The sequence below is a fragment of the Oryctolagus cuniculus genome, chromosome 11, assembly GCF_051225735.1.
Source record: "Oryctolagus cuniculus isolate XC-2025 breed Fujian yellow rabbit chromosome 11, ASM5122573v1, whole genome shotgun sequence".
Lineage (NCBI taxonomy): Eukaryota > Metazoa > Chordata > Mammalia > Lagomorpha > Leporidae > Oryctolagus > Oryctolagus cuniculus.
Window position 1 is genome coordinate 118209708 of NC_142877.1, and position 21711 is coordinate 118231418.

Genomic DNA, 21711 nt, shown 5'->3' on the forward strand with positions numbered 1-21711 from the left:
AGGGAATGCTGGGAGCTGGGACTCCTGCAGACCCAGGGCAGGGCTCTGAGCACCTCTGAGTAAGGACAGGACTGAAGGACGTCTCGCGAGGACAGAGCTTGCTGCTCAGGGGCAGCCGCCAAGATCCACAGGAGGCCGGGCAGGGGCTGGGGGACAGGTCCCAGTCCCCTCAGGAGGTGCCAGCCTGGGAAACGGAACGGAGAGCCGGACGTGGCGCTGGCTCCTGGTGGGCGGGTGTGTGACTCCCGTCTGCACCTGGCTCGGCCTCCTTCCTGGGCTGTTCTGTGAGGGCAGTGGCAGTGCCTTGCAGCCAGGACAGAGTTATCAGCCTCCCACCCCTTGGATCGCAGGGGCCACCGAGTTTCCTGCGTGACAAGACAGGGAACAGGGTACAGAGGCCCCGACGTTGGAGCCCTGCCCACCAGCTACGTGGAAACCAGGGAGACAGTGACAATCCCAGCACAAGGACGGTGTGGACACCCATGGGCCAAGCTGTCCAAGGACGTCTCTGGTGTCACTGGTCTAGTGTGGGCTCGGTGCTGGGTACATCACATGCTGGGGAACGGCCCGCTCTCCAGGGTCCCATCTGTGCCTTGATCTCCCAGCCCCGCCACAGAAACCTGACTGGACACGTGACCGCCGGGGCCTCGGCCCAAGCCAGACCACGCCAGCAGGGTCATTTCCCGAGAGAACCCTTGTACAGAAGAGGCTGAGGCAGAGCCAGTGTGACCCCGGCCAGGCGCACACCTGGGGGGTGGGGCACCAGCGCACACCCACTGTGCCTTCCCTGTCTCGCTGGGATTTCAGATAACCACAGCTCTGTCCAGCACAGGCCACACGAAGGGCACTCACTGAGGGCAGGTGCACCTCTGTCCCTGCTCACCGGGGCTTCGGCACAATCCCACGGCACACCCTGGGCAGAGGTCACTCCGATGAGCTGAAAAACCACGAAAGCTGCCTCCTGGCGGGAGTGCACAAAGAAAGCACTGCACGCGGACAAGACTGACGGGACGTCTGTCCTTCCCTCCACGAGGTGCACGGCCCCACCTCACGGGACTGAGACTGCCCTGTTCCAAAGGGCAGGCCATGCGATCGCCCTGTGCCTCAGCCCTGGGAGGCGTCAATGGTGGGGCTCACTGCTGTCACAGGAGTCTGGTGGGCTGGGAGGGCCCCAGAGCGAGAATGAGGGGGAACAGAATCCCCACAGATCTGCTCACCAGGCCCTCACCTGCTCTTTTTCTCCAACACAGGCTGGCATTCTGAGACAGAAGCAGCCAGCACCGAACAGTGACAGCTGTCCAGACCCTGGTCTTCAGGCCCAGGGGAAGAGGCAGGGCCTGCGTGGGCAGCGACTCGCCAGCCCAGGAGCACAGGCGGCCAACAGAATCAGCAACACGGCCGCTGCCTTGCCCGAGGGCTGATCAGGCAAGCAAGCAGGCCCGGGAAGGCCCGTGGAGGCCTCAGGGGTCTGCGTGCTCGTCTGGTTCCTGCGCTCCAAGGACACGGCGATGATTTCCCAACCCTGTCCCGCTCTGCACAGACCCTCCTTGGCCAACCCTACTCCCTGGAAGAAGGAAAGAAAAAGCAAGGCGCTCACTGACACCTCTACCATGAAGGCACCAGGGAGCCCCTCGGCCCATCTCACAGCGGGCCTCTCAGAACAGGAAAGCGGCCATATTCTGAGACGAATTTGGTTTTTCCCTAAAATCACTGTTGGGTGTGTCAGAGAAAGGCAGAAACTTCCAAGGGGAACAGCGGGTACACGCTGCTGCCCTCAAGGGGCAGGTACGGGGGGCTGGGGGCTCAGACCCTGGAGTCCAAACAGCAGCCCTCCTGTGAGAACACATGAGCCCTCCTGAGCGGTTCTGAGAACCCTACCCAGCCCAGCCCCTAGAAGCAAGCCCCCCACTACATTGGGGTTTTCCTTTTCTCCTCCTTCTCTCCGAGAGGCTCAGCAAGGCTCGCGTCTGCTCTGATGCCCTCTCAGCACAGCCAGCCCCACTCTGGGTCGCAGGGCTCAACCTCTAGAGATTTCTAGAAGGAAAATTAAATTAGACCCTGAAGTCTACTAAACCTGAGAGGACTTTTCTTTCCCTTTGTACTTCTTCTTCTTGACAGGCAGAGTTAGACAGTGAGAGAGAGAGACAGAGAGAGAAAGGTCTTCCTTCCGTTGGTTCACCCCTCAATGGCCTCTACGGCCAGTGTGCTGCGCTGACCCGAAGCCAGGAGCCAGGTGCTTATCCTGGTCTCCCATGCGGGTGCAGGACCCAAGCACTTGGGCCATCCTCCACTGCACTCCCGGGCCACAGCAGAGAGCTGGACTGTAAGAGGAGCAACTGGGACAGAACCAGCGCCCCAACCGGGACTAGAACCCGGTGTGCCGGCACCGCAGGCAGAGGATCAGTCTAGTGAGTCGCAGTGCCGGCCATCCCTCTGTACTTCTATAAAAAGGAGTCATGGCGGCCAGTGCTGTGGCCTGGTGGGCTCTCCGCCTGTGGCACGGGCATCCTGTATGGGCACAGGTTTGTGTGTCCTAGATGCCCTTCTTCTGACCCAGCTCTCTGCTGTGGCCTGGGAAAGCAGCGGAGGGTGGCCAAGTGCTTGGGCCCCTGCACCCGCGTGGGAGACGTGGAAAAAGCTCCTGGCTCCTGACTGGGCAGCTCTGGCCGTTGAGGCCATTTGAGTGAACCAGTGGATGGAAGACCTCTCTCTGTAACTCTACCTCTCAAATGAATAAAATCTTGGGGGTGGAGAAGGAGTGGGGCTTCAAACAGCAAAACCTGGAGAATTTTGTGCTTTTCAAAAGAAAACACTAAGTTCTACAAAAATGCTGACGATGGAAGGAGCTCTCTGGCTGGAAGCTTTCTTGAGGGGGCAGAGCAGAGGCGCCTGGCGAAGCCCCCTGCCCAGAAGCGGTCACGCTCTGCCCTGAAGGCTGACTCCAGGGAGGGGCAGCCGGACCCCAACCCCAGGCAGCAGGACAGGTCTGAAGCCATCACAGCCGCCCGCAGGTTCCGTGCAGAGCTAAGTAACAAAGGGAAAGCCATTTCCCCACCTAGTGTTCGTCATCCACGCAGTTCAGTGCCGGCGGCGCGGCCTGGGGTGAGCAGGAGGCAGAGGCCACGACACCCTCGGGGCCAGGCAGGGGTGACGGCGGGGGCCCGGCCGCCCGACTCACCTGTGCTTGCTGTCCTTTCCATTCCCGCGAGCACACCGCCCCCCTCACCCCCGCTCCGACTGCTCTGTGCTGAGGCTGCCTTTCGCGGTCTTGTTCTGCAAGGGGGGGAGAGGGCACGGGAGGGGAGGCTGACAGCAGCACAGCAACAGCAGTGAGACAGGAGAGGGAGGGAGGCGGACAGGTGAGGACAGGAAGGGCACACGGAGAAGGAGAGAAAAAGCAGTCAGTGCTGAATGACAAACAGGAGACTGAGTTCAGACAGGCCTCTGAGGCAGAATGGGATGCCTGGTAACAGAACACAATCTCAGGAAATCCAAGGAAGCGTCTCAGGAGTCCTGAGCCCTCCGGGGGACCTCTTTCTGGTACCTTCTGGCCCTACTTTCTGGAGACTGAGGCCTGTGAGCAGCCAGTGACCACCAGGTGTCAGTGTCACCTCAGTGGGAAGAGACAGTGCCGCCCAGACAGGGCTCTGGCTGCACCCCGCCCTCTCCCCGCGCACGCAGCACCTCAGGAACAGGCCGTCTACCCCCCCTCCCCCTCCCCGGAAGGAGGAGTCAAGAGGCCAGTCCTGCTCAGAAGCAGCAGGCTCATAGCTGTGCCCCGTCAGGCCTGCCCAGTGACAGCCTGGAAGGACTGAGTCTCCTGGAGGCCTACAGTCTGGGAAACGCCTTTGCTTCTGCATCGGGCCCAGCGCTGGCCCGGCCACACGCCAGCTCCGTCAAACTCAAGTGCCAGTCAGCAGTGACTAGCAAGTACAAGAGTGGGGTCTTCTAGCTCAATGCCCTCGTGCCACAGAGGGTGCTGACCCCTGGACAGGTCTGCCTGCAGCACCAGCTTCTCACTCCCAGGAGCAGGAGGGGCCGCAGCCCAGGGCGCTGCTGGCAGCACAGGGGCTCGGGCCGGACTCACCTTGTGCTTGGGGCACCTCACCGAGAAGTTCTCTTCATGCAGCAAACAGTCTACAAGGCAGAAGGAGACAGTCAGGGGCTGCTCGTGTGCACCGCAGGCAGGGACGACACAGAGGCCGAGGCCCAGGGCGATTCCCACCAGGAGAGCCGAGAGGCCACAAGTAAAGGACAGCACATAAACCAGAACATACAAACGTCTCCAGGATACTCACAGTCTTGGTAAATGTTCTCTATACATAAAAAAAGAAGACTCAAGGAAACATGCCAAAATATAACAGTGGTTCTCTGTGGTTATTAAGATTACAGGTAGTTTTCTCTTACGTCCACAATGATATATTATTTTGATAAGAGACAATTTCTATTAAATGTTCTTAAAATCCTTGATTCTAGGCGAAGGCCATTCCAGAGACCCAGGCCAGCACCTCCCTGTAAAATGTCCTCTTTGCTGGAGAGGGCCCAGGTTTCCCAGACGGAGAGAAGCCAGGCCCGAGGCCCCACCGTCACCTGCGTCGTACAACCACGGAGGCACAGATGTCCTGGCATGGACCACATAATCCTCGCTAAATGCTTCAGAAGAAAGCATGACCCCACGACGGGACTTCTACTCCTGAGGAAAAATGATCCAGCTTTTCCCACGGCGACGACACCTCGACAACAGCAGGGGTGAGGTGCCTGCGGGTGCGTGGGGCCCTGCGGTGTGTGGAGCGGGTGAGGAGACCTCATTACTGAGTTCACGCCACACACCGCAGCTGCTGGAGACCGACAGCCTGGTCCCTGGTGCAGGCCGTGGTGGCAGAATGTTAATAAATATTGATCACACATTCTCAGAGCTCCCAGGCCCCTCAGCGGGAGGCAGCCGTGGCACTGGCCCTTGTTAGGTTGACGATTTAACTCGGGCTTCAGCTGAGGCCCTGATCAGCAGCCTGGGCACCCACAGATTTCACGTGGAACAGTGGGAAGCAAAGGAGCTCACAAAGGAAAACCTTCAGGTCTTCCGGATCCTCAGCAAATCAGAAAAGGCGCCTCCTTCTCCTCCTAATGCGGCGAACCCTGTCACAGCGCTACCTGCCTCTTGAACCCCTGAATACTTAAGAGGCTGGGCAGGCGCCTGTTCTGCTTACAGGCCTGGGAACTCAGCAGGCAGCCGCCAACCTCCAGGCCCCTCCCCCAGCAGACAACTCACAGTAAATGAAATGTGTTAATTTAAAACCCACAAGTACACAGCATGACCAAGACTCCCGCTGCTCCAATCTGCCAGAAAGTTCATGAACGTAGGAGATAGACAACTGGAGCTCAGGGCAGCACTGTCTCTTCACCTGGCTGGAGCAGCATGGTGCTGGCCAAAGGCCTTGGTGCCTCACCCGTGGGGCTTGGCCACCCCGATGCCACAGGGCTTTACAGAACCAAGGAAGGGGACCACGCCAGTGGCAAAGGGCTCCCTCAGAAAGGAACAGGTGGCTCGGTTTCCGCTGAACCATTATAAAGCACGTCTCTAGACAGGACACACATTCCCTCCCAGCCAAGAGCACAAAGGCAACAAGGCAGTGGAAGCACACACTACAGGCAACTTGCGACCAGGGCCAGGTTCTTGTGAAACAGTCGTCTGCTACAGGAATCTGCCAGACAGTGGAAGCAAGAGACACGCAGGAAGGGCACAAGCACTCCTTCCTGTTCTCGTCCTTCCCCACGGGCCGCAAGGATTTGGAACTCCCGTTTCTGGCAACGGTTGAAACTACAGCTGGAGGGCTCAGGCACCCAGGGCACCGGGAGCCTCTTCTTGGCTATGTCCAATTTGGCCCTGCTCGGGGAGACCAGAGAACAGCAGGATGTGTGGCAAATTCTCTCAGGGCCCAGCACTACCCAACACTGACCAGAGGGGCTCAGTCAGCACATCTAACCGGCGTGGTAAAAGGAAACAGCTCTCTGATCACCACACCAGCCGGGAGGAGGGAAGGGTTTACTGGCCTTCGGATCTGCCGGGAACTTGACCCTGTCCCCAGCTCAGCTACAATCTTCCTGGATGTCACCATTACTCCCAACACTGGCACACAACACAGGGCAGGCCACGGTGGCCGCCAGCCCCCTCCCCTGCTGAAGGGCACGAGTCCAGCATGGGTGCTGCCTTCTGTGGCGCAGGTCGCTGCCCACCAGAGTTCCACAACGACCCACTCAGGGCTCCGGGACCCCATGACTCCGAGGGCAGCCGCAGCAAGTGGGATTCCAGCCGTGCTTGCTCCCAAGAGGAAAGGAAAGCGCCTGCGCAGGAGAGGGCACAGTGGGACTGCCGTGAGTGACCACAGCCCTCTCACCTCTGTCTTCACTGCTGGGGTCCATGGCATTAAACACTTCAAGCAAAGAGTCTAAGCTAAGACTAATGTCCTGATTCCTGCTCTGCTCCTACAGCCAGACCTGTGCCCATGACAGAGCCAGCATCACGGAACAGCTCACGTGACAGCAGAGATGCAGATCAGCTTCAGGTCGGGGAGTGGCAGGAGCCACAGACCGTCTCCATGGAGACATCCCAGCAATACAAGTTTTCCCAGAGACAGCAAAGCTCACTGAAGGCAGAGATGAAAATGCTAAACTGCTCTTTACTGCAAGAGACCAGGGACTTATTTTATGATCAGAGCGTCGCTCAAGGAACACCTGTCCTGGACACGAAGACCCATCTTACAGAACAGAGCTCCTCACAAGGCTGGGTGACCACAAGCACCCACACCCACAGAGCAGACACCGCAGGAACCAGGGTGCCATGCACTGCTTGAAGCTGCTCCCCTGTCCCAGCTCTGCACATGGGGCAGCAAAGCCACAGGGCCAAGAGCTTGCCCTTGACCCAGAGTCTCCCTCTCACTGAATACTGGGTCACCAAGTTCTGCGACCAGCTTGGGGTTGGCGCTGTGGCGTAGCGGATAAAGCCATTGCTTGTGGTGCTGGAGTCCCACAGGGTGCCAGTTCCAGTCCCGGCTGCTTCACTGCCCATCCAGCTCCCCGCTAATGCACCTGGGAGAGCAGTGGAGGATGGCTCAAGTCCTTGGGCCCCTGCACCCACATGGGAAACCCAGATGGAGCTCCTGGTTCCTGGCTTTGGCCCGGCCCAGCCCTGACTGTTGCGGCCATTTGGAGAGTGAACCAGTGGATGGAGGACCTCTGTTGGCTTCTCCTTTTCTGTAATTCTTTCATTGTGCCCCAGGCATGCTGAGCACCAGCTGAACAGGTGCCCAGCTCACAACAGCAAGGCTGCCCTGCTCCTGGGCCCAGTTTTTCTCAAGGGTTGGGGCAGCACAGTTCAGGAGAACGTCCTGTGATGACAAGAATGCTCTAGGGCCAGTGCTGAGGAACAGCAAATTAAAAAAGAAAAAAAGCTGCGCCGGCAGTGCCAGCATCTCATATGGGCACCGGTTCAAGTCCCGGCTGCTTCACTTCCCAGCCTTCACTTGTTTGCTATGCCCTGGGAAAGAAGCAGAAGATGGCCCAAGTGCTTGGGCCCCTGCATCTGTGGGAGACCCGGAAGATTCTGGCTCCTGGCATTGGATCAGCGCAGCTCCAGCCATCATGACCATCTGGGGGTGAACCAGTGATGGAAGCTCTCTCTCTCTCTGCCTCTCTGTAAAGCTGACTTTCAAATATATAAGTAAATCTTAAGAGGGAGGGAGGGAGGGAGGATGAGAGAGTATGAATGCAGGCTTCAGAAAAGGATCCATGAGTTCAATGTGGCCACTGAAATACAGCTACTGAGACCGAAGAAATGAAATGTACTTTTAAACTGAATTCGAGCGGCTCTGTGTGGCTAGTGGCTGGCCAGCACAGGTGCAGAGCCGGCTGGACAAGCTCGGGCAGCACAGCTGTGACGCACTGGGGAGGAACACCCTCTCCCCCGACACAAGCTTGCCCTGGCTGTTGTAGGGATTTGGGAAGGGAAATGGCAGGTGGAAGATCTCTATCTCTCCATCTCTCTGCCTTTCAAATAAAACGAAAATTAAAAAAATATATTTTAAAGTATACATTCAGGTCATCTTACCTAGCTGTTGGCACAGAGCTCCAAAGACCATTTTAAGTTTCCCAAGCACCAGGGGTGTTAGGACTATCTCTTGTCCTGATATTTGGCTCTTTACCTGGGTTCCTGACACAGTTATTAACCTTCTTGAATTTTCTGAGTGATCCATGTCTTTAACTCTAGTGAGGGGAACCCCTGGTGGGCTCCTGAATGGGGCTGGTACCAGAAAGATGAAGCCATGATTAAGAGCTTGGATCCTGGCTGGCGCCATGACTCACTTGGTTAATCCTCCACCTGCTGCGCCAGCACCCCGGGTTCTAGTCCCGGATGCTCCTCTTCCAGTCCAGCTCTCTGCTGTGGCCAGGGAGTGCAGTGGAGGATGGCCCAAGTGCTTGGGCCCTGCACCCGCATGGGAGACCAGGAGGAAGTACCTGGCTCCTGTCTTCAGATCGGTGCAGCGCCGGCCGTAGCGGCCATTAGGGGAATGAACCAACAGAAGGAAGACCTTTTTCTCTGTCTCTCTCTCACTAACTCTGCCTGCCCCCCCCCCCCCCCAAGAGCTTGGCTCTTTCAGCTCTAGCCTTCTTTCCCCAGGAAATAGCTGATAACTGACCACACTTATGTGCCGAGGCCTCCATGAAGATCTCTGCTCCATGGGCTTGGAGAGCTCCGGTACTGCTCAACACACACGGGTGTCTGAGGGCGGCACCCTCCCCACGCACCTGGCCTATGTACCTCCTCCATCTGGTGTTCCACCTGTTTCACGGCCAACACAGGGACATTCCTCTGAGTTCTCCAGAACATTCATCAGACCCAAAGAGGGGGGTGTCGGGCAACCTACTGATAACTGCTGGTCACTCGCAAGTACACATCACAACCTGGGGCTTGCAAATGGCACCCAAAGGTGGAGGAGGCACTCTTCTGAGCCCTTCAGTGTGTGGGATCTGCACCAGCTCTGGTTAGGGTCAGAACTGAGTTAAGCTATAGGACAGCTGACTAGTAAGATGTGCTGGGACAAATTCCCACGTGTCTGGTCACAGAAGCATGTGAAGCTGTGTTGAGGGATGGCATGGCAGGAAACTTGGCTTCTGCTACCTCACACAGGCTGTGGTGACAAAAACACCCAATAAACTCGCACCAGAAGGGAGCTCCCTTGGCTGTCAAGACCACCTGTGGGGGCCAGTGCTGTGGTATAGGGGCGACGCTAGCATCCCATATGGATGATGGTTCGAGTCCCGGCTGCTCCATTTCCGATCCAGCTCTCCCTGTTAATGTGCCTGGGAAAGCAGTGGAAGACGGCCCAAGTACGTGGGCCCCTGCCACTCATGTTGGAGACTGGACTGAGTTTTGGGCTCCTGGCTTAGGCCTGGCCCAGCCCTAGCAGTTGTGGCCATTTGGGGAGTGAATCACGGGATGGAAAATTGATCTCTCTTTTTCTCCCTCTAACTCTGCCTTTCAAATAAATAAATCTTAAAGAAAAAAAAAAGGAACATCTATGAAAAACCCACAGCTAATACCGTATCTAATGGATCAGGAACAAGATAAACCTGTCAGTTCTTGACCCTTCTATCCAACCCTTTACTGGGGGTTCTAGCTAGGACAACGAAGCAAGAAAAAGAAACAAAAGGCGTCAGATGGAAATGGAAGTAAAGTTATCTCTACTCCTAGATGACACGACCTTGAATACAGAAATTCACTAAAGACTATAAGAACTAAACAAAATGAGCAAAGTTTCGGAATACAGACTAATATACAAAAATCAACTGTATTTCTTTTTGCTTTGGTTTTGTTTCTTTTTAATTAGTTTTTTTTTCAAGGTCTTTTTTAAATATATATTTGGAAGTCAGAGTTACACAGAGAGAGGAGAGGCAGAGAAAGAGAGAGGTCTTCCATCCAATGGTTCACTGCTCAATTGACCGCAACAGCTGGAGCTACGCTGATCCGAAGCCAGGAGCCAGGAGCTTCTTCTGGGTCTCCCATGTGGGTGCAGGGGCCCAAGGACTTGGGGCCATCTTCTACTGCTTTCCCAGGCCACAGCAGAGAGCTGGATCAGAAGTGGAGCAGCTGGGTCTCGAACAGGCACCCATATGGGATGCCAGCACTTCATGCCAGGGTGTTAACCCACTGGGCTACAGCACCGGCCCAATTTTAATCAGTTTTTAACAGATTCAGTGTGCTTTTGTAAATATTCCAACCCTCCCTCCCTTCTTTCAACTGTATTTCTAAACATTCACAATGGACAATCCAAAAGCTAAGAAAATTATTTGAATGCTACTATAACAACACTAAAAGTAGAATACTCTGTAACAGAAAAAGTATGAAGTAGGAAACAAACTCTGAAAACTACAAACACTACAAGAAAACAATACTGAATAATTCTAAAACAAGCAATACTAAAAGACATTAAAACTAAAGTAAAGTCATCCACAATCAAGGGCTAGAAATCATATTATTCAGATGACAACACTGAGCTATAGATTCAATGGAATTCCTATCAAAATTTTAATAGCCCCCCTTTGTACAAATAGATTAGCTGATGTTGAAATTCATATGGAATGGCAAGGGATCCAAAATAAATTATCTTAAGAAAATGTAACAAAACTGGAGAACTTATACTTCTAATTTTCTTTCTTTTTAAAAAAGATTTATTTATTTATCTGAAAGTCTGAGTCACACAGAGAGAAGGAGAGGCAGAGAAAGAGAGAGCGAGCGAGAGAGCTTCTATCTGCTGGTTCACTCTCCAACTGGCTGCAACGGCCAGAGCTGCGCTGATCCGAAGCCGGGAATCAGGGTCTCCCATTTGGGTGCAAGGGCCCAAGGACTTGGGCCATCCTCCACTGCTTTCGCAGGCCATGGCAGAGAGCTGGATCTGAAGTGGAGCAGCTAGGACTTGAACCAGCGCCCATATGAGATGCCAAAACTACAGGTGGCGGCTTTACCCGCTACACCAAAACACTGGCCCCATACTTCTAATTTTCAAAACCCACTACCAAAGCCATAGTAGTGAAGACAGTACAGGGTGTGGGAGTTGTGTGGCACAGCAAGTTAAGCCGAGGACACTCACATTCTGTATCAGAGTGCTGGTTTAAGTCCCAGCTATTCCACTTCCAATCCAGCTTCCTGTTAATGTACCTAGGAGGCAGTGGAGGATGGCTCAAGTACTAGGGTCTCTGCCACCCATGTGGGATACTAGGGTGGAGTCCGAGGCTCCTGGTTTAAGTATGGCCCAGGTCCAAATGTTGTGGGCGTTTGGAGAGAAGACCAGTGGATGGAAGCTCAATCAATCCCCACCCACCCTCCCTTAACTCTGCTTTTCAGATAAACCGACCTACAGAAACGGGCCAAAACACGTGATCAAAGGATGGCACACAGGTGCCAGCATCATGCCATGAGGACAGGACAGTCATTTCTACAGACAGAGATAGGGCAGCTGGCCACCCACATGCAAATGTATGAATTTGGGTTCCCACTTCACACAAAGCCTAAAAACTAACTCAAAATTGATCAATGAACTCAATGTAAGAGATAAAGCCACACAATTCTTAGGAGAAAAGGTACAAATCTTATAACTTTAAATTAGGCAATGGTTTCTCGAATATGACATCAAAAGCACAAACAACGTAAGAAGAAAAAGGTAAATCAGACTTCACACACACACACACACAAAGACAACAAAAAAAGTCATAGAAAGGAGAAGGTATTTCCACATGATGTATCTCATAAGGGACTTCATCCAGAAAGGCAAATGATTTTTGAAATTCAATGATAAAAAGACAACCCAATTTAACAACAGGCAAAGGATTCAAACAGACATTTCTCTAAAGAAGGTGAACAAATGGCCAATAAGCACATGAAAAGATGCCATCAGGGAACTACAAGTCAAAACCACAGTGAGGCGCTGTTTCATGCCACGGGGATGGTCAGAATGAAGACACACGAGTGCCAGTGACGATGTCGAGAAACTGGACAGCCACGCTCTGCTGCCGGGAATGCAGAATGTGCACACACTCTGGAGACCACTCTGGCAGTTCCTCCAAAGGTCCCGGAAGTTCCTCTCCTTGGTAGCCACCAGGAGAATGAAAACATACACACTTGTCCACACAAAGATCTGTGTACACACGGCACACTATTCATAACAGCCACAAATTAGGAACAACCCAAATGTGCATCAACCGATCAATAGACACACACACTATGTCTCTTATGATAAAATGTCATCTGCCAAAAAAAAAAAATGATACACGCTCCATGGATGAACGTTAAAAACATCATGCAAAGTGAAAGAAGCCAGTTATAAAAGGCCACATAATGTATAATTCCATTTACATGTAATGTCCACAATGGGCAAATTCACAGAGCCAGGGGCTTGGGGGAGAAGGAAGGTGAGTGACTGCTAATGGTTAGCAGTGTTTAAATGATGTGATACAATGTCCTAAAATCTACTGTGATAGTTGTACAATTCTGAGAATGTTCACTTGAATAAATAAACAATATGGGAATTAGATGAATAAAACATACTATACCATTTCATACCTTTGCATTATGCTTGTTGCATTTTTTTAGGATTTACAAACAGAACAGGGTCAGGAGAGACAAAGAGAACTATATAAAGACGAGATATATATATTCTTTATATAGAAGAGAGAGAATCAAATTGTGTGTCCCAACTCTTCAGAGGTGCTGGATGAGGGTCTGCGGCCCCGTCTTACCTGCGTCAACGGCACACGGGTAATGATATCGGAAGGAGCAGCCTTTGTTGTAGCAGCCCAAGGTGGCGCCTGCCTCCTGGCAGTGAGAACATTTCTGAAAGGAAGGGAAGTCAGGCATGTCAGTATCTCACATTCACCCTCTTCCCCAGGCCTTCCTGGGACCCTACTAGTGAGACCTCAGCATGTGTCTGTGTGCTCAGAGGAGGTGACAGCAGGACGGGCAGGAATCCAGCAGTTACGCCTGTCAGGCCTCACAGAGGATAGCAGCTCAAGTAGAACAACACAGCAGGGCAAGAGTGGGACAACAGCCCTGCCTGCTGACGCTGGTGTCCACCCACCCACGTGCTCCGCCTGTCACTTCCTCCCTTGTTAGTGTGAGCTGTCTGTGCCTCTTCTGTTGTGGAAATCTGGAGTAGAAGAAAAGGGTAAGGTTGCAGAGTTATATATAAACTGTTCAGAATTAAAAGTGGAATTTGGTTTCTAGTTCTTATATTTATAAGATGGTTTTATTTTTATTTTTGATCTACTTACCCCAAACGCCCAATAGAAGAAGCACATTTCCCTTTTCAGACGTTATGGGCTCCTGTGTGCAAACAGTGTTTTTATTCACAAATCCTATTTTAAATGCAATAGGAAACCTGCCACAAATTTCTGGCCAAGTGAGACATTATTTGGTAGCTGAGATGCTCCCTCCTTATATGGTCAGATGTTCTTAAAGTGGGGCACGTCTGTCACCCCTGTGATGCCACTGCTCTGAGTGTGCATCCTGTCAGCTTAAGAAACACGTGTCCCATCAACAACCATCACACCAGTAAAACGCAGCACTTGTGGCTTACTGAGGAAGGAGGCAGGTTCCTCAGGTGGCCGAGGCACACCCAGATGAGGCTAACCAGAGGACAGTTGCTGGTTTCCGCTTCTACGAAAAACAAAAGTGCTCCCTCAGCAGCTACAGTCAAGCTGGCTCAGGCACCCTCATGGCGATGCTGATGGTAAACTACACCAGTGCCCATGACAGTGACACTCAGGTGCCCCTCACACATCAGGGTGGCCGGATGAAGCACCGACCTGGGTGCTCCTCACATGCTCACTCAGCTCTCTGAGGCATGAGAGGCAAAGAAGTCAGCTCAGAGGCGAGGTTCAGGCTGACTACTCGAGGCGTCCTCCAGGAACTCCGGTCTCCTCTCACAACCAAGATTCTTCTGGGCGTGATGATCAGCACACATTTACCACGTTCTGTTTACACCTTGTAAAGGAAGAAAGCTCACCTGGCCTGCACCAAACAACGACTGCGAACAGCACTGCCAGGGGCCCTAGATGTTATCTACTTTTTAAAAACAAAACAAAACAAAAACCAACAAAGATTTATCCATTTGACCTGAAAGTCAGAGTGACAGAGAAGAGAGGGAGAGACAGCTGGAGAGATCTTCCATCTGCTGGTTCACTCCTCAAATGTTCACAACAGTGACCAGGAGCCAGAAACTCCAACCAGGTCTCCCTCACGGGCAGCAGGAATCCAAGTACTTGGGTCATCATCCGCTGCCTTGTAGGCCCATCAGCAAGAAGAGGATCTGAATGAAGGAGTAGCCGAGACACAAAACATCACTCCAAAACGGAATGCCAGGTTCCACGTGGCAGCTTAGCCTGCTGCACCACGCAGCCCTCCCCAACGTGGTACAGACTTTTTGCCAGTGCCATGTGACACCGAGGCAGAGCAGTGCGAGAGGTGTCAGAGGCCAGCCTGCGGCCCCTTTCTTACTACAGGGGCACAACGTTCAGGAGAGTGGGTCTCAGGGTGGCATTAGCAATGGGCGCAGAAGAATCTGAAAAGGAAAGCCCGCAGTTAAGAAGCCTCTGCAGAGTTTTGCTCTTAAGAAAGAACAAGAGGGAGGAACAGGCCAACTTCTCACTCAGGCTCCAGCCGCAGCAGCCATTTGAAAGTGAACCAACAGCCGGGAGATCTTTCTGTCTCTCCCTCTCACTGTATGTAACTCTGCCTCTCAAATAAATAAATTCTTTTTAAAAAAAGAAAAGAAAGGTCTTCCATCTGCTGGTTTACTTCCCAGATGGCCACAACAGCCAGAGCTGGGCCAATCTGAAGCCAGGAGCCAGGAGACTCCTCCAGGTCTCCCACGTGGGTGCAGGGGCCCAAGCACTTGGGCCATCTTCTACTGAACTCCCAGGCCACAGCAGAGAGCTGGACTGGAAGTGGAACAGCTGGGACTCAAACTGGTGCCCATATGGGATGCCAGCACTTCAGGCAGCAGCTTTACCTGCTACACCACAATGCCAGCCCCTGTGGCAGCCTTCTTATCACCTCTAGGGGGCAGTCCTGGAGCAAGGCCAATCACTGAGGACAACAGACAAGACACCCACCTTGACACAGGTGAGCCTTAACCAACCCCAGGACCACCAACCTCCAGACCTGTTAACAGGAGACTGAAGGAAACACAAAGCAATCAACAAGGGGCAGGCGTTCAGCACAGTGACTAAGGTGCCACGTGGACACTAGCACTCCAAATCGGAGGGCCTGGGTTCAGGTCTCAGCTCCATGTGATCTCAGTTTTTAGCTATGTGCCATCATGGGAGGTGGCAGCTGACGGGCTCAAATACTTGGGTCCCTGCCAACCATGTGGGAAGCTCCACTCCTGGCTTCTGCCGGCCCAGCCTCTGCTGTTGTGGGCATTGGGGAGTGAATTAGAAGATGAAAGATATTTCTTTCTTTCAAATACTTAAATTTTTTAAAATTATAATTTATGGTCAAAATATTCTGATACAGAAAGGGACCTGCATTTGAGGTGCTGCTGTAGAAGTTACACATGTGGGCTTTATAATCTAATATTTCCTGGACAGTGAGTCTCCTACTTTATAGCTTTGCTTTCTTGTTCATATTTTTTTAAATTTTTTTATTTGACAGAGTTAGACAGTGAGAAAGAGAGACAGAGAGAAAGGTCTTCCTTCTGTTGGTTCACTCCCCAAATGGCCACTACGGCCAGAACTATACCGACCTGAAGCCAGGAACCAGGTGCTTCCTTCTGGTCTCCCATGTGGGGGCAGAGGCCCAAGCACTTGGCCATCCTCCACTGTCTTCTTGGGCCACAGCAGAGAGCTGGACTGGAAGAGGAGCAACTGGGTCTAGAACCTGGCTACCATATGGGATGCTGGCGCTGCAGGCGGAGGATTAACCAAGTGAGCCAAGACAGCAGCCCCTCTGGGCTCTGGACTTTGAACACACCCAGCCTTGGCTGTTGTGGCCATCTGGGAGTGAATCAGTGGGTGGAAGATCTCTCTCTCTTTCTAACTCTTACTTTCAAATAAATAAATCTAAAAAGAAAAGAGAGAGAGAGAGGGAGGGAGGGAGGGAGGGATGAAAAAAGCTGTGAGGGTTATATGCGGTAATCCAGGCTTACAACAGTGGCTGAATCAGAAGTGATCAGTAAGGGCTGGTTTTGTGGCACACTGGGTAAAGCTGCTGCTGGCAACACAGGCATCCCATGTGAGTGCCAGTTCGAGTCTCAGCTGCTCCACTTCAAATCCAGCTCCCTACTAATGGCCTGGGAAAAGCAGCGGAGGATAACCCAGTGCTTGGGCCTCTGCACCCATGTAGGAGACTCAGATGAAGCTCCTAGCTTCAGTCTGGTCCAGTCCTGGCCATTGTGGCCATCTGGGGCGTGAACAGTGGATATGGAAGATCCCTGTCTCTCCCTCTTGTTAACTCTTTCAAATAAATAAATCTAAAAAAACAAAACAAAACAAAACACCTCTGTACACGTGGCTCGAGAGGACCACGAGATACTCTCACAGCCCACGGCATGAAAGACAGCCCACAGAGCACCCTGTTCTCTCCACCAGCCGGTTTACAGAGGGGATGACAAGAAGTGAAGCTTGGATCTGCACATCGTCCCTCTCCTTTCTCAACATCTGCCTCTCTGCCCCACTGCGAGGCTTCTCAAGGCTCCCTGCGCTAACCTAGCCCACAGATCACATGTCCCACCTCTTCATGAAGGAAGCAAACCCACTACTCACCAGAAAACCGCGTCAGTACACTGCTGCCTGCTTCTATCAGTTTAAAAGCATGATTAATTTGCCATGCTGCATCCAAAGCAGGAAGCTTCTACAGGACATATTAAGGCCTTAGAAAAAGGACCTTAAGGACAATTAAGGGGGCTGGCAGTGTGGTGCAGCAGGTAAAGCCGCTGCCTGCAGCACTGGCATCCCACGTGGGTGATGGTTTGAATCCTGGCTGCTCCACTTCCAATCCTGCTCCCTGCTAATGGCCTGGGAAAAGCAGCGAAAGATGGCCTAAGTGTTTGGGCCCTGCCACTCACGTATGAGATGGAAAGAAGTTCCTGGGTCCCGGATTCAGCCTGGCCCAGGCCCAGCTGTTACAGCCATCTGTGGAGCGAACCAGCGGATGGAAGATCTCTCTGTCTCTCCCTCTCTCTGTGTAACTCTAACTTTCAGATAAGTAAATAAATCTTTAAAAAAAAAAAAGAGAGAGAAATGCACACTTTCAGTCCTCACTCCGTCAGAGCTGTAACACCTCTTTCAGGTAATTCAAATACACAATACAGTTTAAGAATCACTGGTTAAATCCAACTCCCCAGAAAACAGGGACTCAGAGGGATACAGCTGAACTCAGATTCTGGGCTTCCTGAGGTCTACCCAGTGCTTCCTCTACTGCCCACTACAAAGAGACTGACAAGTCATGAGATGTGGTGGGCAGCATTACGACCCCCTAAGGCTTTCCGTCCCAATCCTCAGAACCTGGGACCTTAGGTGGCAAAAGGAATCTCAGAGATGTGACAAAATCAAGGATACTGAGTAGAGAGAGAAGGTTTAATTGTCTAGGCAGGCCAAGCTAACGATGAGGCTTTAGGTAGATGTGGGATGGAAGCAGGGTTAGAAAGATGTTATACTGACCTTAAAAACAAAGAAACAAACAAAAATCTTATTTATTTATTTATTTGAGCTGCAAAGACAGACAGAGAGGACCCATCCAATTGCTCACTTCTAAATGTTCACAATGATTGGGCCTGAGCCAGACCAAAGCCAGGAGCTAGGAACTCAATTTTGGTCTCCTACACGTGTGGCAGGGACCCAATCCACAGTGTACATTAATAAGAGGCTAGAATGGGAAGCAGAGCTGGGACTTCCAGGCACTCCAATACAGAACTCCAGCATCCTATCTGGTATCTTAACTTGTTAGGTCAAATGCCTGCCCCATGCTGCTGGCTTTGAAGATGGAAGAAGGGGCCAGAAACCAAGGAACACAGGCAGCCACAGAAGTTGAAAAGGCAAGGAAACAAATTCTTCTCTAGAGCCTCCAAGAAACACCGCGTGCCCGACGCCTTCACTCTCGCCAGCCGGACTCCTGTGCAGGACCTCAGACCACAGGACCTGCTCCAAGTCTGTGGTGAGCTGTCACAGCAACGATCGAAACTCCTGACACATGAAGACTTCCTGAGACTCTCCCAACAGAAATGAGTGCTCATTTTCCTTTTACATTCTCAGTGTAACAATTTTCTCCTCACGGGCATTCTTAAATTTTTAAATCCTTTACAGATTTATTTATTTGAATGTCAAGGTCAGAGAGAGAGAGAGAGAGAGAGAGAGAGGTAGAGGTAGAGAGAGAGAGATATCCATCTTCCATCTGCTGGTTCTCTCCCTAGATGACACATGAAAGCCAGGAGCTTCCTCCGGGTCTCCCACGCGGGTGCAGGGGCCCCAGGACTTGGGCCATCCTCTGCTGCTCTCCCAGGCCATTAGCAGGGAGCTGGACTGGAACTGGAGCAGCCGGGACATGAACCAGCACCCATGAGATGCTGGTGTCACAGGGGATGGTTTTTCTGAACCCCAAGTTTAACCTTCTTCATACCATCCTATGCTGCCTCTGAAGTTCTTTCACTCACTCAGCTATCCAACACCTGAAAAGTGCTTCCTGTGTGCTGGGTGACAAAGACAGAAAATAAAAGCTCATCTTCCTTATCCATTCTGTCCTATCCCAAAAATTAATATCCAAACTTGTGTCACTTCCACTTAGAATTTTATCTTTACTTTTTACCCAAAGAAACTATTTGCACTATCATTCTCCATACTGCAAGTAATATAATAAAATCACTACACAGCTAAATGTCCTTAGTTTTGACACACTATTTATACGAATTTAGCGAGATTTACTCCTGGGAGAGGTAACTCCTAACACAGCTCCCTGTAGAACCAGACGCAGTGGGGGTTTCAAGCCCAGCTTCCGGGTCACCACACAGACATACACATGTGCCGGACCAGGCCTGGATTGATTCACGACACAGACACACACATGTGCCAGCCCAGGCCCAGACTGAGCCACGACACAGACACACACATGTGCCAGCCCAGGCCTGGATTGAGTCACGACACAGACACACACATGTGCCAGCCCAGGCCTGGATTGAGTCACGACACACACACACACATGTGCCAGCCCAGGCTGGGACTGAGTCACCACACAGACACATGTGCTAGCCCAGGCCTGGACTGAGTCATGACACAGACACACACATGTGCTAGCCCAGGCCTGGATTGAGTCATGACACACACACACATGTGCTAGCCCAGGCCCAGACTGAGCCACGACACAGACACACACATGTGCCAGCCCAGGCCTGGATTGAGTCACGACACACACACACACATGTGCCAGCCCAGGCTGGGACTGAGTCACCACACAGACACATGTGCTAGCCCAGGCCTGGACTGAGTCATGACACAGACACACACATGTGCTAGCCCAGGCCTGGATTGAGTCATGACACACACACACGTGCTAGCCCAGGCTGGGACTGAGTCACCACACAGATACACACATGTGCTAGCCCAGGCCTGGATTTTGTCATGACACACACATGTGCTAGCCCAGGCACGGATTGAATCACAACAGACACATACATGTGCCAGCCCAGGCCTGGATTGAGTCATGACACAGACACACACATGTGCCAGCCCAGGCCTGGATTGAGTCACCACACAGACACACACATGTGCCAGCCCAGGCCCGGACTGAGCCATGACACAGACACACACATGTGCCAGCCCAGGCACGGATTGAGTCACCACACAGACACACACATGTGCCAGCCCAGGCTGGGACTGAGTCACCAGACAGACACACACATGTGCCAGCCCAGGCTGGGACTGAGTCACCACACAGACACACACATGTGCTAGCCCAGGCCTGGATTGAGTCATGACACAGACACACACATGTGCTAGCCCAGGCCTGGATTGAGTCATGACACAGACACACACATGTGCCAGCCCAGGCACGGGTTGAGTCACGACACAGACACACACACGCCAGCCAAGACTCCTGGTAGACCACATGGTAGTGTGGTCACCCCTCACTTACTATGGAAGGGAACATGAGCTATTTTTAAGCAACTCTCATGAGAAGGCTGCATTTCTTGGTAGTGTAAAACTGGGGGGAGACTGTAAGACGCATTACTAGTCTCAGAGCATCCTGAAAGTGAATGGCCCGACAGCCACCCTGGCGTGCCAGCCCTCGCCGTCTGGGCAGAGCCGTTCAGTCCTCGTCTGAGGGAGGCTCAGGGGAGAACTCTGCATGCCTCTTGGTTCACGGAACAGCACTCTCCTAGGAGACGTAACAGCGACCTGAATAATCATTTGGTTTAACGAGCAGCCTTGGAGAGGCGAAGCATTTGGGTCACAGTATTATTAGCGCATTGATGACGATGGGTTCTGTGAGAGCTTTGCAGATCACACACTCTGCCACAACTGTGCCCTGGTGGCTGCTACCCAGCGCTGCGTACCCTCTGCTTGTGCTTACTCCCTCCTTCCTGTGTGTCCAACTCCCCTACGCTGTGAGATCATCCCTGCACCCAGATCTGGTGAGCCGTAGGCTGACAGAAGGGATGCAATGCTCTAAGTTTGTTTGAGAGCTGGAGAAAACTAACGAGGCTGCGGCTCAGTATGAGCCCAAAAGCTGGCGCTGGGAGAGCTTGGGGAATGTGGAACATGGTATGTGTTCATTCCTGGCCACCAGCAAGAGGCTTTTCTCCTTTTAATTATTCTTGCTGTATCTAGGACAGATGCCTCTGCCGCCCTAGCACCGTGACAGCAACGCAGGCCACACCCAGGTCATCCTCCCAGGCCCTGGGATGCAGTTGGGCACCATATTAATCCTCTTTCAGGAGCACTGCAAGGTGCTGACCAAGGCCATGCATTTAACCCCTCTACGTTGGTTCCTGCTTCCTCAGTCAGACAAGCTCCTTAGGCTGCAGTTCTGCCCCTCACCATCCTCACAAAGGCCTGGGGGAAGGGCTCTGGCACCAGCCCCTGGGACCACACCACAGCCCAGTACTACTGGCTTTAAACTGAGGTTTAACAGCCAATCCTGGAAGGCCACAGACGCCTAGATCTTTGCAGGCTCATTTTCCTCAGTACTACTGGAAGACACTTTGTGGAATTAAGAGTTATACCTGGGGTGGACATTTAGCCCAGTGGTTAGGACACTGGTTAGCACACTCACATCTCTTATCAGAGTGCCCAGGCTGGACTCTCCAGGCTCCAGCTCAAGTGAGCTGGGATCCTCCCACCCACATGTAAGACCTGGACTGAGAGGTCCTGATGTCTGACTTCGGCCTTAGTCCTGGCCCAGACCCAGCCACTGTGGGCACCTGGGGGTAAACCAGAGGACCAGAGCTTTCCCTCTCTCTGCCCTTCCACACCTCTCCCCCACCCACTCAGCCTCCTCACTGCCTCTCAAGTAAAACAAGAGGCCAGTGCTGTGGTATAGCAGGTAAAGGTAACGTCTGTAATGCCGGCATCCCATATGGGTGTTGGTTTGAGTCCTGGCTGCTCCACTTCCAATCCCACTCCCTGCTAATGCGCCTGGGAAAGCAGCAGAAGATGGCCCAAGTGCTTGGG

General features: G+C 52.5%; 1 protein-coding gene across 5 annotated transcripts in view; it reads right to left on the reverse strand.

Annotated features, from left to right (window-relative positions):
- TCF20 (transcription factor 20) overlaps positions 1 to 21711 on the reverse strand; it is a 183290-nt gene that overhangs the window by 4203 nt on the left and 157376 nt on the right. For 3 of the 5 annotated variants that reach the window (XM_051834093.3, XM_051834095.3, XM_051834092.3), the window contains exons 3-5: positions 12790 to 12883; positions 4088 to 4137; positions 3179 to 3306 (exon numbers count right to left, since the gene is read on the reverse strand). In XM_051834093.3, coding sequence (XP_051690053.2) covers positions 3223 to 3306; positions 4088 to 4137; positions 12790 to 12883 — 228 coding nt within the window. In that variant the 3' untranslated portion in view covers positions 3179 to 3222. The remainder of the gene's footprint in view (positions 1 to 3178; positions 3307 to 4087; positions 4138 to 12789; positions 12884 to 21711) is intronic. The other 2 variants (XM_051834096.3, XM_089309024.1) reach the window with 2 other exon arrangements.